The following is a 14,746-nucleotide window of genomic DNA, read 5'->3' on the forward strand; positions in this document are numbered from 1 at the left end:
GTCGAGACCCTTCTTCAGAACTTCTGCATCGGCAGTTCCTACTATCTCGATAATACAGGTGAAACTGGAGATGTAATGACTTAAGTGATAGAGAGTTTGATTTAGGGAGTGCCAGGCCAAAAATAAATAGCAACTAAAATAAGACAAAGAGCTTCAGGCGCTAGAAATGTGAACCAAAATAGAAATTGCAGGAGAAACTCCACAGGTCTGACAGCATCTGTGGAAGGAAAAAGCAGAGTCAACTTGTAGACTCCAGTGACCCTTCTTCAGAACGGGTTCTGAATGGGTAACACGTTAGCTGTTGTCACACAAAGAAGATTCCTGATCCCTCCTAATTTACTACCTTGTGCTTGAGATGTTAATGGGAACCATATAGTTAGCTGCAAATTTCAACAATCCATTCGCTGGGTGGGGCGGGAGTTGAGATAAGCGTGGAGCTGGAGGAACACAGCAGGCCAGGCAGCATCAGAGGAGCAGGAAAGTTGACGTTTTGGGTCGGGGCCCTTCCTCAGAAACATCAACTTTCCTGCTCCTCAGATGTTGCCTGGCCTGCTGTGTGCCTCCAGCTCCACGCTGTGTTATCTCTGACTCCAGCATCAGCAGCTCTTACTATCTCAGGGTGGGAGTTGAGATGCCTCACTTCTTACTTTATCAGATAACAGTCCAGAAAGAGTTGATATTGAAGGTGCAGTAAGCTGCACAATCTGATAATAGCTCGCAGCCATCTGGCAGTGAAGCAATCTTCATTACATCTGGATGGAGACAGATGTGTCATCTCTGGTTCCTGCTAGGCATAGTTACATAGATCCCGTATCTCTTGGCTACCCTGCAATTAATTACATTGCCTTGTAAAGACTCAATCGTGATGTATCCTCTACTAATGCAGAGCCATGACAGGTGCTGCGTGGGCCTTTGTTGTCATGTAAACTGACGTTACAGGTGAACTGCACCCTGGGCAAAGTTGCAGAGAGTTAGCGCATCATTAAAACTCCACACACCTTCAAGAGCAAACGTGTGGAAGGAAATGTGGAGAAAATGACATGCAAATAAACAAATATTCGCTCTGGACTTGATTTTTTTTCCCCCTAATTTCTCAGGTGCTAGATCTTATCTCCAGTGACAACCTGAATGTTCCTTCGGAAGAGGAAGTGTACAGAGCTGTGCTGAGCTGGGTCAAACACGATGTGGATGGAAGGCGGCAGCACGTGCCCAGAGTAAGAAATTGTTAACCACCTCCAGTTAGGTTCAATAACAGGAAAAGACCAGAGAAGCTGTGACACTCCTGCTAAGAACAGAGACAGTTCAGGGGATATTTGTCAGAAGTATTGGTACCCTATTGGTGTGGATAATTGATTCAGGAGATCGGGAGGTAGAATTGGTTTGGGAGGAGGTGAAGAGCGGAAGGAAGCCATGAGTGGAATGATCAACAAATGCCCTCATGAATCCTGATGTGGGATGAAGTGTAGATGAAAAAATATTGACTGCAGTTGTTGAAGGGACAGTAATAATCATGGGTGACTTTAACAAGCTAGAATGGTCAGATTTGCAGTCGTAATCAGGAGTTCAAAGCATGCTTTCAAAGTAGTTTCAGACAGCAGCACATTCTGGAATTAACCAAAGAGCAGGCTATATGAGACTTAGTGTTGTGTAATGTGACAGGATTAATTCAAAACGTCAGAGTAAAGGCACCCTAAGGTAGCAGGGAAGATAATTGGCATATATGCCCAGTTTGAAAGGGAGAACACTGGGTATTTTAGACTTAAATACAGGGAAATATGTGACAATAGAAGCTGAGGCAATGATGTAACCATGGAAACTGAACTAGGTGAAGCGAACTGACATATTAGTCAAGGAGACAGATCAATGAACACGTGACAGACATTTCAAGGATATTTTGGAATATTAACAATGCGTTTATTTTTACCATTAAGAAGAATTCTAAAGGGAGGATGCACCATCAGTTGCTGGCCCAAGAGAGGCAAGAGTGTTAGCATGAAGGTAAAAGCATATTAACTGCACAAAGATGAGTGGCAGGTCAGAATGTTAAGAATGGCAGAGAATGACTGAAGAGTTAATCACGAGGAAGGCATTCGAGTGAGAGGCAGCTAGCTAGGAATGTAAAACAGATAGCAGCAGGTGCATTTAAAAAGGCGGGGCAAATGGTGAGTGTTGATCCTCCTAGAGGGTAAGAGCAGAGAAGTTGACAATCAAGTTGCCAGACTGTAGGGGCACGCTGTCATTGGAGAGACGCAACTGATGGATGTTTAACCTGAGGGCCACCATCCCTTGGGCGAGAGGGGAGGTTGAGAAGGAGAGTCCTTGATGGTAACCTCAGCTGATGTGAGGATTGAGCCCACACTGTCGGCGTCTCATTGCTTTGCAAACCAACCATCCAGCCCACTGAGCTAAACCATACCCCCAGAGTTAATGCTAGATGGTAAGGAGTGAAAAATGAAATGAACAAAATGCCTTGCTTCTGCTTTCACCCTTGGAGGATTAAACAAAAATCTTGAAAAATAACTGCAAAAATCAGGAGGTGGAAGGGAGAGAGAGGAACTTGTTAAGAAGAAGATCATGAGGCAGTGATGATGAACAAACTTCACCTTGGAGTTTGAAGGGAATGCTTAATGAGATTGTGTGCTAGGATCATTCTCCAAAATTCCCTCAATTCAGGAAAGGGTCCAATAAACTAATAAAGTAACTAATATAATTCTCTGTTCAAAATGGGAGGCAGAAACTAGTTAATCTGACGTCAGTCGTGGTAAAGGTCTAAAGTTAAAAAGGTGGGCGTGTTGCAGTTAATTGGAACGAGCCAGTGTAGCTTCATGACAGAAGGGTTTAACCAATGTATTAGAATTCTACAAAGGGATAACATGTGCTGTGGACAAAGGGAAATTGGTAGCTGGTACCATACTAGGATTTCCAGAAGGCATCTGATAAAGTGCCATCACAAAGTTTAGCGCAAAGAAAATGTTCATGGCATGAGGAGTAATACATAAATGTGGGAAGAGAATTGGCAGGCTGGACACAAAGTATAATTAGTAGATCTTTGTCTATTTGGTAGGATATGGCACGCAAAGTCCTGTAAGGTCTGTGCTGGGGTCTCAACATCAAACGGTTTATATCAATCACTTTTGAGGGGTACAAAGACCTGGTATAACGCAGCATGGAGCTGGAGGAACACAGCAGGCCAGGCAGCATCAGAGGAGCAGGAAAGTCAATGTTTTGGGTTGGGACCTTCAGAAACCAGAAGAGTCCTGACCCAAAACGTCAACTTTCCAGCTCCTCTGATGCTGCCTGGGCTGCTGTGTTCCTCCAGCTCCATGCTGCGTTATCTCAGACTGTAGCATCGGCAGTTCTTACTGTATCAAAGACCTGGTATAGCTATGTTTGCAGATGACTGAATGATTCAGGGCATATATATTGTGAAAAAGGCATAAGGAGTTTGCAGAGCGAGTGGGAGAAAATCTGGCAGATGGAATATAATGTGTTTAAATGTGAAGTTGTTCACTTCAGCAAGAAGAATAAAAATAATAGGATATTACTCAAATGGAGGGATGACTGTGGGAATCCTAGGTGTAGAGGTTTTCTTGTGCTCAAAATACAAGTTAGGATCAAGAAGGTTAAAGAGATGCTCTCCTTTATCACATGAAAAATTGAATCATCTAACCATTTCAGAAAATTGAGGTGTATATGCTGCACTCAGCAAAGTGTAAGCCATTTTTTAAAAATTAAATCACACAGGATCAAGCAACTAATTGGATGTTTTGTGGTCCCTGCTGGTTACAGTCTGTTTCTTCAGTTTGCACAGGCAAAGTCTCCCCAGGATGAACCCCAGAGAGAAAAATTGGAAATCTTAGGATCCTGGAAAATCGCCATCCTTTAAAGGGTTAAAAAGAGAGCTGACTGTCTCAGAACAAATGATGTCCAAGTGGAGCACCCAGGAGAAACTCGTGGGCAGAGAAATGCCCATTTGCTCCCACCGAGAGAGAAAGGCAGTGTTTTTAGCCCCCGCTGTTGATAGCAGTTTCTTGGCACTTGCACCCTCTCTCAAGCCCATCTGGTTGTCTGATGCAAACTGAAGTTGGAGTCTGTGTTTTTGATTTGGTTTGTCAATGCTGTAGCGAGAAACGAAGTTCTCTATTGCGATGCTGTTAGACTGACGGAAATGTGCCCTCTGTTTGACTGGGGACCCGCAGTAACTTTTTCCCTTTCGTGTCCGGCTGTAGCTGATGAAATGTGTCCGTCTGCCTCTCCTGACTCGGGATTTTCTGATGAGCAACGTGGATACAGAGCTTCTGGTTAGACACCACTCGGAGTGCAAAGACCTCCTCATCGAAGCCCTCAAATATCACCTAATGCCTGAACAGCGGGGAGTCCTCAGCAATACCCGAACCAGACCTCGGCACTGTGAGGGTGCCAGCCCCGTCCTCTTCGCGGTGGGTAAGTTGAAACATTCTGCGGCAACCACTCTCAACTCCTCCATCTTTCGTTTTTTTTTCAATTCACTTGCGGGACGTGGGTGTCACTGACTGGGCCAGCATTTATTGCCTGTCCTTTGTTACCCCTTGAGAAGGTGGTGCTGAGTTACCTACTTAAGGCGCTGCAGTCCATTTTCTGTAGGTAGACCCCTTAAGGAGGGAATTCCAAGACACCGACCCAGTGACAGTGAAGGAACAGCGATATATTTCCAAGCCAGGATGGTGGTGGCTTGGAGGGGAACTTGAAGGTGGTGGTGTTCCCATGTATCTACATCCCTTGTCCTTCTAGATGGAAGTGATCATGGGTTTGGAAGGTGTCTAAGGACCTTTGGTGAAATTCTGCAGTGGATCTTCTAGATGGCAGCAGTGTGGACTACTGGTGAAGGGAGCTGATGTTTGTTGGAGTGCTGTTTATCAACCGGGCTGCTTTGTCCTGGGTGGTGCCATGCTTCTCGAGCATCATTGGAGCTGTGCCCATCCAGGTAAGTGGGGAATATTCCATCACTCTCGTGAATTGTGCCTAGTAGATGGCAGACAAGCTTTGGACAGACAGGAGGTGAGTTACTCACCACAGTATCCTTAGCCTCTGACCTCACCAGTATGTTTGTGATGAATCCAGTTGACTTTCTGGCCAATGGTGACCCAAGCATGTTAATAGTGGGGGATTAAGTGATGGTAACACTATTGACTGTCAAGGGGCAGTGATTAGATTTTCTCTTATTGGAGATGGTCATTGCCTGGCATTTGTGTGGTGCAAAGGTTACTGTCCACTCGTCAGCCTGAATATCATATATAACTTTAACCCTGTACTCCACACATATTAATGTAAATCAAACTGCGGTGTAATCTCATTGCTGCGAGAACACACTGACAGAAAGTCCTAGTTGGAGATCTATTGACTACAACCTACGACATGGCTTAAAAACATTCTTCAAAGTAGGTAGACCTTGACCTAAAAGCATGTGTGAGAACCTTATGGGGCAGGGAGATGGGAGACCATAACAGACATGGAATCACTGGAGCATGAGCTGGCCATTTGACAGTTTGATTCTGTTCCATCACCCTGTTTTGGTTCTGTCTGCTCGATACTGGAGGGAGATTGGAATTTAGGATAGCTCTTTGGAGAGGATTCAACCACACAGCTCAAGATAAACAGTGGAGCTTGTGAAGGGTGCAGGAGAGAAGCCAGACTTTGAGGTCTTTGAGGTTTTGGTTAGGATTTCAGCAACATTGACAGAGGCCATGCAGAATTGTATTCTAAATTTGCCAGAAGGAGGTCAGGTTTATTGGTTTCTTTGCTATCACTGTTTATTTTCCCATCTCCTCTGTGCCCCCAGAGATTACACAATTCTCTGCTTTAGGGGATGTTTCCCCTCATGGGGAATTCAGGAATTGGTGGATGCCCCTTGGGAATAAGAGCTTGCCTATTTAAGATTAAAAGGAAGAAGGATTTGTTCTCCAAAGGTTGTGAATTCCCAGCCCTAGAGCAGCGGAGGCTGGTCATTGAATATGTTTAATACTGAAATGGATTTTTGAATGTGAAGGGAGCAAAGGGCTTTGGGAACAGGCAGGAGTTTAGATCAATCATGATCTAGTTGAATAGCACAGTAGCCTTGATGGACCGAAAGGCCTATTCCTGCTCCGACTGCTCATATCCGAACAAGAGCCGTGTTATGCCATGGGCTGTACAATATGGACGGTAAAACTCTTCAATAATCGATACGCAGACTTTGTTTTGTGCAGTGATGATGAAGTATTAATAAAATGGAATATGAATAAATGCCCTGCAGCGTTAACAACTTTATTCAGGTATTACCAGAAGCAGGCCACTCGGCCCCTCAAATTTGCTGCCGTTCTGTACGATCGAGGCAGGTATGATTACTCGGCGTCCCTGCCGACCTTTCACCCTCTTCGCTGATCAAATATCTAAACACACTGCCCTTTTTAAAGCAGAGATTTCCAAAACCTTACGACTCACCGCGAGGAAAAGAAACTCCCCTCATCTCTGATTTCAAGGGGTGACCCCTTATTTTGAAACAATGGGTCCTAAATCCAGATCTTCTTCTCAGGTGGAAGCAGAAGTATGTTTCTAAAGGGTCAGCCATTTTAAAGCCATAGATTGTAGCTGTTTGTGTATAGGGAGATCTCGAGCTGAACTGCTTTTTGACAGGGAGATCTACAGATTGACAAGTAAATTCCTAGCTGCAGGTCAGATGTAAACGCCGTAACTAAACGTGACGTAAACCACTTCCTCCTCTCTTTGATTTTTTTTCATTATTCTATGTTTTTTGACACATGGCAGTGTGATATCTGAAGTATGATGGATGCTGGCCAGTTGTGGAACCAGTTAGTCTATCCAGTTGGGGAAGCGTTGGCAGCCATGGGATCTTTAGGAGCTGACTGCTATCATCTGTCTTTGGCTGGCCATGATTACAATGGCATACATTGAGGAAATTTGCAGCTCACCTGAGAGAAAAGCAAAAAGACATTAATTGGCTGTCAGTGAGCAGAACAGAGAGAACATGCAGAAATAGGGCTCTGACGAAGGTCACAATCATTTCACAAAAAAAAATTGCTGATTAAAATCATTCCACACGTCTAGATTTAGATTTCAGCCTGCTGTCTTTATTTATAACCTGCACTTGTTTCAAATGTTCAGAAACCTCTGCTTATCCTCTGAGCTTCCCAGTGAAACTCTGTGACTTTTCTGCAGAGATGCCACAATATTAATAACATCGAATATGAATAAATGTACTGTATTGTAACAACTTTAGTCCAGGTAATATCACTTACTGTCAAGAGTGTGACTGATCTGCAATCAACAGTGCATTTAAACACTAATAACCACTTAGTTTCTCAATTCTCTTGCATGCTCCAATTCACAGAAAATTGCTACACCTGTACAGTAGAAAGTTTGTTATTCAAACAGCATTCACTATTCATCACTCGCCAATTTGCATGAACGAGACATGCCTTATAGCAGAACTACCTGTATATTGAGTCTAATTACACCCCCGCCTGGGATCATGTTTGTAAGTACAAGTATTTATGTCAGGCGTTTGTAAATACAGGGACCCTATACACCTCCCCCTGCCAACCCCAGCCCTGCCAGTCATTGCCCCTCAACAGGCGACGTATAGGAAGAGCCTCAGAGCACCACTGTGATGGCTGCCACTGACAAACAGCTTGTGGGTGCTCAATTGGCATACAGATGCAACGTGAGAAGGGAGCCATTAGGGTGACAAACAGGACAAAACTGTTGGTGCCCATAAAGTTTTACACCAGGACTTCCAGGAGGAGAAAACGGCAGAAGAAATCTGTTTTATTAATGAACCCACAAGTTCAATCATCTGTGAAATGCCAACTGCATGAGTGCTGGAGTTGGGTATTGATTGGCACTGGGGCACTCGTGTTGATTGTCTGGGTCTCTTTGTTTGCAGGTGGTGGTAGCCTGTTTGCCATCCATGGAGATTGTGAAGCCTATGACACGAGGACAGATAGGTGGCACATGGTCGCCTCCATGTCGACACGGCGCGCGCGAGTTGGGGTCGCGGCGATTGGAAACAGGCTGTACGCGGTCGGGGGGTAAGCGATGGAACTTTCTCCCTCAGGCTTCAGCCTTGGTCATTGCACAAAGGAAAATGGAGCTGACCGTTGTCAACTCAACCATGAGTGGTGGGGGGGAGACTCAATGGGCTGAATAGCCTACATTTGCTGCCTTCTGTTCTAAAATGAAGTTTTCTTCAGCAGAGGGGGAAATGGCTTGTGTCAGCAAGTTCTATTGTAGGAAGGCAGTTTTGAAGCTCTAGGGAAGCTGGTTAGAAAACTCGGTAATTTATCATAGTTGGGTGCATCGGGAATTGAGTGATGAATTAGCAAATGGAAAGAATAAAAGCTAGTTGAAATTTTTGAAGAAGGGTCTAGGCCCGAAATGTCAAGCTTTCCTGGTCCTATGATGCTGCTTGGTCTGCTGTGTTCATCCAGCTCTACACCTTGTTATCTCAGATTCTCCAACATCTGTAGTTCCTACTATCTCTGAAATTTTCAAAGTTTTGTTTGTATACGTGCTAGTTTTCTTTTTTGCACTGATTAATTTATTAAATTTCAAGTTTCGTATGTTCATGTATTTATCCTAATTCCTCTGGTATCCTTTTGCTCGATGGAGGCCTACATTGTACAACTTAGACCTCTTTGTTTGGTTGGCGTTCATTTCATGAATTTACAAATATTACCAGAAATAGATCGGGGAGATGGAAACTGTTTCCAAGGGAGTGGCAGGAGTCATTCAAACTCACAGCAAGACTTGCAGGATCGAAATTAGGAAATATATCAGCACGAATGCATGTAGGATGGGAAAAGTTTGCAAACCCTTTTCACATACGGCAATTGATGCTGGACTGTTTGTAAATTTTGAATCTAGGATTGCTCAATTTTTCTGTCGTCCAAATTTCTTTTACACATACGGGTGGTTCACATGTGGAATGAACGTCCTGACGAGGTGGCGGATGTGGGTACAATTACAACATTTAATAGGCATTTGTGTCACTATGTGAATAGGAAAGGTGAGGAGGGATATGGGCCAGGAGCAGGCAGGTGGGATTATTTTTGGCATGGACTGATTAGACCGAAGGGTCTGTTTCTGTGCTGTATGAGTCTACGATGCAAGGCATTGGTAGGATACACAGAATTTGTGGAGTGAAGGATTAACTGGATCAATATTCTACTAGCAGTGGAGTGTAAGGAGCTATATCATGACAAGTGTCAGCTTCTGATGGAAGGAGGCAACTCCAACAGTCTCCTGTAGATAGTTCACCACAAATTTAATGTTAGCAATTTCCCTGGGCCCTCTCCGACAAAGGACTGGAGAGCTGAAATGAAAGCAGAAATTGCTGGAGAAACTCAGCAGGTCTGGTAGTATGTATGGAGAGAGAGCAGAGTTAAAGTGTCAAGTTCAGTGACCCTTTCTTAAGGGTTTCTCCAGCGATTTTTGTCTCTGTTTCCATGTGCCTGTGTTTAGTCCTCATTGTCCTGAAGCTGCTAATAATAATCTGACAATGTCCAATCACAGATCAGCTCCAACTTTTGCTTTAAGCCTTGAGGAGGTGAAATACCTTCCTCCTGTTCAAGAGCTCTCTATGCGATTGGTTTTTGCTTGTCTGAACTCTTACAGCTCATATTGAATCTCTGTTGTCCACTGTGGAAGGGCTGCTCCTGAAAGCCAGATAACAGAAAGTGAAACAGAAGGGCCAGCACGGTGGCTCAGTGGTTAACACTGCTGTCTCACAGCACCAGGGACCCAGGTTCGATTCCTGCCTCAGGTGACTGTCCGTGTGGAGTTTGCACATTCTCCCCGTGTCTGCATGGGTTTCCTCCGGGTGCTCCGGTTTCCTCCCACAAATGTTCAGGCTAGGTGGATTGGCCATGCTGATTTGTCCTGTATTATCCAGGGGTGTGCAGGCTAGGTGGATGAGCCTTGGGAAATGCAGGATTACAGGAATGGAGTAATGGGGTGAATCTGGGTGAGATGCTCTTCGAAGGGTTGGTCTAGTCTCAATGGACGGAATGACCTGCTTCCACACCATAGATATTCTTCTTTGATTCTCTTCTGGAGTTAGAGAATCATACAGCATGGAAACAGATACTTCAGCCCCAACTTGTCCATTCCAATCTGGTCTAGTCCCATTTGCCAGCATTTGGTCCATATCCCTCTAAACCCTTTCTATTCCTGTACCCGTCCAGATGCCTTTTGAATTTTGTAAGTGTTCCAGCTTCCACTGCTTCCTCTGGCAGCTCATTCTGTACACACACCACCCTCTGTGTGATAATGTTACCCCTCAGTGTGCTGATTGTAGTGAGGTCAAACAGGTGGACCACATAGAATGTGAGTTCCCTGACTGGAGCTATTAACCTGGTCCCATTAGGGAGCCCTGGCTGACAGATATAAACAGGAATGTCAGAGGTTCTGCTGACTCTGAGGGAGCTGGATCAGTGTCAATGTAGGGTGAGTTGGTGATGCGATACCAGCCTCTCTGGAATTATTTCACTCAAGTTCTTTTTAAATCTTTCCCCTCCCACCTTAAACCTATGCCCTCTAGTTTTGGCCTCCCCCCACCCTAAGAAAAAGACCTTGGCTATTTATCCTACCCATGCCCCTTATGATTTTATAAACCTCTGTAAGGTCACCTCCTCAGCCTCCAATACTCCGGGGGAAATAGCCCCAGCCTATCCAGTCTCTCACCATTGCTGAAACCCTGGAACTCTGGCAACATCCTTATAAATCTTTTCTGCACCCTCTCAAGTTTAACAACATCCTCCCTACTGAAGGGCAACCAGAATTGAACACAGTATTCTAAAAATGGCCTCACCAGTGTCCTGTACAGCTGCAACATGACTTCCCAACTCCTACACTCAATTCACTGACCCACTGACAGCGAGCATACCAAACGCTGCCTTCACCACAATGTCTACCTGTGACTCATCTAACTCGTGTGGAGCTGGAGGAACACAGTAGACCAGGCAGCAACAGAGGAGCAGGAAAGCTGACGTTTTGGGACTGGATCCTTCATCAGAAATGGGGAAGGGGCTTTGAAATAAATAGAGACGGGGGGGCAGTGATAGAAGATGGATGGTGGAGCAGATAGGTGAGAGAGAAGACAGACTGTTCAACGAGGCAGGGATGAAGCTAGTAAAGGTGAGTGTGGGTAGGTAGTGGTGGGGATTTGTCAGTGAGGTGGGAGGAGCGAATAGGTGGGGGAGAAGACTGACTGTCAATAAGGTGGGAATGAGGGGGTGTGCCGGGCTTCAGACGGGGAAATTTTGAAGCTCATAAGGTCCACATTGAGACCATTGGGTTGTAGGCTCCCGAGGCGGGACATGAGGTGCTGCTCCTCCAGTTTCCGGGTGGCATCTTTGTGACTCTGGAGGAGGCCCAGGATGGGTGTGTCACCCAGGGAGTGGGAGGGGGGAGTTGAAATGGTTCGCGACTGGGAGGTGTTGTCGTTTGTCGTGGACCGAGCATTGGTGTCCAACAACCAAGCCTCCGCTTGGTCTCACCAATACAGAGGAGGCCATATCAGGAACACCGGATACAATAGACCAAATTAGCAGATGTGCAGGTGAACATCTGTTTGCTGTGGATGGTTTTTTTGGGGCCTGGGACGGTGGTGAAGGAGGGGGGACTGTGCCCATGACTCCACCTTCAAGGAGCGATGCCCCTGCACCCGTAGGTCTCTCTGTGATAATGGGAACTGCAGATGCTGGAGAATCCAAGATAATGAAATGTGAGGCTGGATGAACACAGCAGGCCAAGCAGCATCTCAGGAGCACAAAAGCTGACGTTTCGGGCCTAGACCCTTCAGTAGGTCTCTCTGTTTGACAACACTCCCCAGGGCCGTACCATCAACCATATAAGTCCTGCCCTGGTTTGCCTTACCAAAATGCCACAGCCCTCATATTTATCTAAATTAAACAGTGTGATGCTTTTTTTTTTGATGATTGATGCTACCTTAATTACTCAGGTATGACGGCACTTCTGACTTATCGACTGTTGAATCCTATGATCCAGTAACCAATTCCTGGCAACCGGAGGTAGCCATGGGAACGAGACGGAGCTGCCTCGGTGTGGCGGTGCTACATGGCTTGCTGTATGCGGCTGGAGGTTACGATGGCGCGTCGTGTTTGAACAGGTATTCCCGTTGTTGCTGAACATTCACAGCAGTGTGTACCAGCATTTCCTTCCCCCTCACTTTCTTCAGCCTCGTGATGGTGCAGAGTGCCCATTGTCTGATTCCATGGGCAGGCACTGTGTTTTGGTCAACTCCTCACCCGGGTTGGGGGGGGTAATGGTCCTGGAGAATGAGCTATTTTAAGTCCACATCTCAGCACAACCACATGATTCACAGTGATCAGGAGCAGGGGGAGTGGGGTCTTGGCAGCTTGCTGGATTCCACAGTGTCGTTTCAATGTGTAGCACTCGCCCATCAGCCAGAGGTTTTGGTTTCAAGTCGCTAATGTAGACACACAAATGTAGGCCGATACCTCCCTGTTGAAAGTCAAAGGAGAGTTGAAATGTTGGCATTCCTGTCTTTCAGACAAGGTGTTAAACTGAGGCCCCGTTACCTTTTCCCCTGTCCAAAAATAATCCTCGTGGCACTTTCACTGGAGTTTTGTTTTGGTTCGTCCTATCATGAAAAGAATTGTTTGGTCAGTACCTTTTATTACTGTAGTGCAAGCTTCCTGCGTGCAAATTGGTTGTCAGAGTTTCAAGTAACACTTTCCCACTGCCTCTTGGGCTGTGAAGATCTTTACAACATCCTAAGGTGATATATAAACTGAATTGGTCCCTATAGAGAGTCCTAACTGCTTTTGTTGATGTTTGTTTTCAATTGCTGAAGCACTTTGGGGGAACCGTGTTCCGTTGTGATGTTTGTCATCTGATCGGAACAATGCATTTGGGTAAATTTTTATCATGGGGCCATCTACATACACAGCATTGTCTGACTAGAGTTCACACTGGGCTTTCAGTCGCAGATAATCAATGGGTGATATCTTTGCAACACATCATAAGCTTCAACTTCAGAAGGAAAGCACAAGTACATCGAATCCAGTGTTGTATAATTCTATTCTACCCATTGTAGCTGTACTAGCCCGTTTGAAGTTATCCAGTTGACCCCATTTACCTTCATGCTGCCTGTAGTTGTGCAAAATTATTCATTTTCCACGACAAATCTAATTCCCTCTGACAGTTAGGAGTAAATATACTTCAATATTTGATTTTGTTTCCTTTGGAATACAAAAAAAGTTCTTTTGTTTTCCTCTATTTTGTCAATTATTTTAAACCAGTTTTCTTAACTCTCATTAAGATGCTTTACTTTCTCCCGTTGTATCCCCTTCAAAATTTTGAACACCTCTTTGCAACAACTTCTTGCTTTTCATTTCTTCAGAACCGTCCTGTGTTTCTGAACCAAACTTGTAAAATTATGAGGTTTCCCAATCTTTTACTTTTACATCCTAGCTATAGAGAAACACTTAATTTCTGGTTTGCAATTTTAGGAGAGGGAATTCAAATTCAAGCTGTGAAGATGAAAGGATAGCACTCAAACTGCATTGTGTCATTGAGTTCCCCCTCATTCAACCCCTTTCACAACCACGAAAGTGTGACCATTGCTTTTGTCTCTCTGCGTTTCAAGTGTTTTTGGGAATCTGTTCTCTGAGACAATGTCAAAAGCCATTGCTCAGTCTCTTTCATCAAGGACAGTTCTGTAGTTTATTCCTTTTCATAAGATGAGGAGCATGAGATCAAAGGGCTAGGAACATATTTAAACATATCTATAACAGAGACTTTAACATGCACCTTGTTAGCAGCGAACTTCATATATAGATCCTTGAGGCACTTATACTGTGTTCTAAGCGTGATCATTGTGCTGTGCTGAGTTGAAGATTGCGAATGCTTTAAAGAGTGGAATTGGGAGTGCGCAGGGACCCCAGGGGATACAGAAGAGGTGAAATCAATGTGGTGGGACCACACATGGATTTGCAAACCAGAGTGAAAATTTTAAAATCAAGGTATTTGCTAGTCTGGGAGCCAACATAAGTGCAGGAGCACAGAATTGAGAATAACTAGTATCAACAATTTGAGACATGCGCAGACCAACAGCAAACTAATTATATACGGCCCTCCGGTGGATCACTGTGCAAATCTACGAAGATTAAATCTTTGAACAAAGTGTCTCTGGAGGCCAAAAGCAACATTTGCCAATCTCCTCTACCTCACACAGTATCGCTTACGGAGCCTGGAGGACTACCTACAAACTTTAAATGCATGGGAGCATTAATTTGCGTGTATCTCAAGTTGCTGATAGACACATCTCTGATTACTTCTGCATTAACACCTATAGGTGCGGTTTGATTTGGATGTAACAAATGACTGTAATTGTGTTTTGATAACACGCATGCCCTGCCTACTAATGTTTCAGTGCTGAAATGCCTGAAGGCATTATGACTATAAAACTGTGCTGCATTGTGGTGGAATCTCACTGTAATTTATGTTACTGTGATTAACTCATTAATATTGCCATGTGTTGAATTTGCAGATGTACTACAGGATGAGCAACGTAATTAACAGATATCATAACACATCAGTACAGAAGTCCTCTGACTGTCACTTTTGCAAAGCCCTCAATAGTGGCTAGAGGAATGTGTTCATTCCAAACGACTTTTAACCAGGTGCTTTCAGTTAATGGGGCAGTGAAAGTGCAGGAAATCGG

The 14,746-nt window shown here is 44.7% G+C and overlaps 1 protein-coding gene across 5 annotated transcripts in view; it reads left to right on the forward strand.

Annotated features, from left to right (window-relative positions):
• klhl17 (kelch-like family member 17) overlaps positions 1-14,746 on the forward strand; it is a 78,073-nt gene that overhangs the window by 38,359 nt on the left and 24,968 nt on the right. For all 5 annotated transcript variants that reach the window (XR_009442757.1, XM_048561297.2, XM_048561298.2 and 2 more), the window contains 4 exons: positions 1,098-1,214; positions 4,230-4,443; positions 7,922-8,066; positions 11,999-12,166. Coding sequence is in view for 4 of the 5 variants with exons in the window: in XM_048561297.2 (XP_048417254.1) it covers positions 1,098-1,214; positions 4,230-4,443; positions 7,922-8,066; positions 11,999-12,166 (644 nt within the window). In the remaining variant the exon portion in view is untranslated. The remainder of the gene's footprint in view (positions 1-1,097; positions 1,215-4,229; positions 4,444-7,921; positions 8,067-11,998; positions 12,167-14,746) is intronic.

The sequence above is a fragment of the Stegostoma tigrinum genome, chromosome 28 (genome assembly GCF_030684315.1).
Source record: "Stegostoma tigrinum isolate sSteTig4 chromosome 28, sSteTig4.hap1, whole genome shotgun sequence".
Taxonomy (NCBI): domain Eukaryota; kingdom Metazoa; phylum Chordata; class Chondrichthyes; order Orectolobiformes; family Stegostomatidae; genus Stegostoma; species Stegostoma tigrinum.